General features: G+C 58.9%; 1 protein-coding gene across 1 annotated transcript in view; it reads left to right on the top strand.

The window, feature by feature from the left end:
• ZNF703 (zinc finger protein 703) overlaps nucleotides 1-2340 on the top strand; it is a gene marked incomplete at its 5' end in the record, with an annotated part of 3980 nt that extends 1640 nt beyond the window's left edge. The window contains one exon of the mRNA XM_030884669.2: nucleotides 1-2340. This exon is cut by the window's left edge and continues 550 nt beyond it. Within this exon, the coding sequence (XP_030740529.1) occupies nucleotides 1-1025 (1025 nt within the window).
• Nucleotides 2341-2797: the final 457 nt, after the last annotated feature.

Below are 2797 nucleotides of genomic sequence, written 5' to 3'. Positions count from 1 at the left end.
GCCCCGAGCCGGCGGCGGCGGGGAGCCGGGGCGGCGCTGGAGAGCCCGGCGCACACGGCGGCGCCGAGGCCGGAACCTCCGGGCGCAAGTCCGAGCCTCCCTCCGCGGCGCTGGTGGGGGCCGGCCACGTGGCGCCAGTGTCGCCCTACAAGCCGGGCCACTCCGTGTTCCCGCTGCCACCCTCCAGCATTGGCTACCATGGTTCCATCGTAGGTGCCTACGCCGGCTACCCGTCTCAGTTTGTGCCTGGCCTGGATCCTAGCAAATCTGGCCTCGTGGGGGGCCAGCTGTCGGGGGGCCTGGGCCTGCCGCCCGGCAAGCCCCCCAGCTCCAGCCCGCTCACCGGAGCCTCGCCGCCCTCCTTCCTGCAGGGATTATGCCGCGACCCCTACTGCCTGGGAGGTTACCACAGCGCCTCGCACCTTGGTGGCTCCAGCTGCTCCACTTGCAGCGCACACGACCCGGCCGGGCCCAGCCTCAAGGCGGGGGGCTACCCCCTGGTGTACCCCGGGCACCCGCTGCAGCCCGCTGCCCTCTCGTCCAGCGCCGCCCAGGCCGCGCTCCCAGGCCACCCGCTCTACACCTACGGCTTCATGCTACAGAACGAACCGCTGCCGCACAGCTGCAACTGGGTGGCGGCCAGTGGGCCCTGCGACAAGCGCTTCGCCACCTCGGAGGAGCTGCTCAGCCACCTACGGACTCACACCGCCCTGCCCGGAGCCGAGAAACTTCTGGCCGCCTACCCCGGGGCCTCTGGCCTGGGCAGTGCTGCCGCAGCGGCCGCAGCCGCTGCCTCCTGCCATCTGCACCTCCCTCCGCCTGCCGCCCCCGGCAGCCCCGGGTCACTGTCATTGCGGAGTCCACACACTTTGGGGCTAAGCCGGTACCACCCCTACGGCAAGAGCCACTTATCCACAGCTGGGGGCCTGGCGGTGCCATCCCTCCCCACAGCCGGACCCTACTACTCGCCATATGCGCTCTATGGACAGAGACTAGCGTCCGCCTCCGCTCTCGGATACCAGTAACTACAGCTTTTCCTCCGACCCCCACTCCCTCCCGCCTTCCCCGTCCTGCCCTTCTTTACCTTCGTCGGCCGCTGCAACCTCCATTACTGCTTGTCCCTCCCAGGATTCCCTGCTCAGACTCTCCCCACCGGACTGTGTATTTATTTACTATAATGTTAGCTTACAAGCTGGGAATATAAGTGCATTAACGGCCCACACGAGTCAATGGTATGCAAAAAGTCTGTGTGCCCCCCCCACCTCTCCAGATAATAATATTAATCACACGAATAACTACATGGTCCCCGCCCCTCTTCCTTTCTTTTCTTTCCTTTTCCATAGCTATGCATTGTAATTGCTTTCTTTTCCTTTTGTTTTTGATTGGTTTACTTTTAAGGGAGGAGGGACAGTCGGCCTGGGGCTGGGGTCTTCGGTTTTTGTTTTTATCTTCCTGGGGAGTTCCTTGCATGAGTCTTAACCATTGAAACAACAGGTCCCCCTGATCCTTACCCCCTTCATTCCCTCTTGTGTCCTTCCATTCTGAGTTGTGTTTTTCCTTTGTACAAGTGACAGAGAGGCGATATTTTTTGGTAACGCATTTGAGGAGAGGGTGCCATTGGTTGGAGGTCCTGGACTCCAATCATGCAACCTTCGTCTCCTCCCCGGGTCCTTATCTGGGCCCTGGCTCCCCAGATTAAAACCCTGTCCCCTTCCTTGCTTTGAGCATCAAGAGCCCTGGCTCCCCAGATAGAGGGACCTGAGTGGGCTCGGACAGAGCCAGTTCTCCACTTGAACCCCTCCAGGCTCCCTCCAAGCCCTGGTGGTCACGTTGCCCACTAGTGGGGGCACCACTGAGGGCTGGTCTTATTCCACTAAAAGCCCTGGTAGGCCCCTCCTGGCGTGAAAACTTTGCTCTTTATAGTTTGCGAAGTGCTTTATAGTCATTGTTTTCTCTCCGTTATTGGGGCAGTGCCCCTTCCCCTGTTGGTAGGGGCGGGTGGATGATTCTCTTGAACTCCCCCAAAGCAGACCAGTGGCAATGTCGGGACAGACAATGTAATCTTGATAGTTGAGCAGTCAGGGAGCACACGGATCACAGCAGTTCCCCTTGCCACCTTCCTGGCTGACCCAACAGTCCCAAAGTTGGCCGTGGGCTCCCACAGTGACTGGGCTCCAAGACTCTCAGCCCCCTGGGGCCTCTCCCCCATCCCCACGCCCTCCTTCCCGCCGCCAGCCCTGGTCTCAGGCAGCTTGGAGGCTGCTAGACCTGCTTGGGATGAATAGAGCTCTCCTTGGTAAGACTTATTTTGTTAATAAATGGAATACTTGGCTATATTCACACCGTGGTGTGTTTCTCTCGTGCCTCACCCACCGTCCCGCTTCCAGACACCCCAGCAGATGCCCTTCTTTTATTCTTGTTTAAAATGCCTTATGGTCTCCTTCAGAAGTTTCCGTTCAAGGACAAGTTTACTGCTTTCCTCAAGGAAGGAGGAGAAAAAAAAAAAAAACTTCTGCCAACGCATTACAAATAACATAAAAACCACCTTTATTATTTTTTCCACTTAGTTATTTAGCTCCCAGCCTCACTTCAAAGGCTTTGACATTTCCTGGGGCCAGAGTGAAGGGCGTGTGTGAATGTGGATTTTCCTCTGGGCCCAGGTCCAAGGTGCAAGGGGCTGAGAAGGGAACCGCGGCCCATGCTCAAGCTGAGACTCGCTGCAACCCTGCCCCGGAGTCGGCCGGGTGCGCAGAGACCACAGGCCTTTGGCGCCACCTGGCGGTAGGAAGACGAGTGA

The sequence above is a fragment of the Echinops telfairi genome, unplaced genomic scaffold (assembly GCF_000313985.2).
Source record: "Echinops telfairi isolate 266 unplaced genomic scaffold, ASM31398v2 ScPeMD7_9;HRSCAF=40, whole genome shotgun sequence".
NCBI classification, from domain to species: Eukaryota; Metazoa; Chordata; class Mammalia; order Afrosoricida; family Tenrecidae; genus Echinops; species Echinops telfairi.
This window is presented reverse-complemented; position numbering and strand designations above follow the sequence as displayed.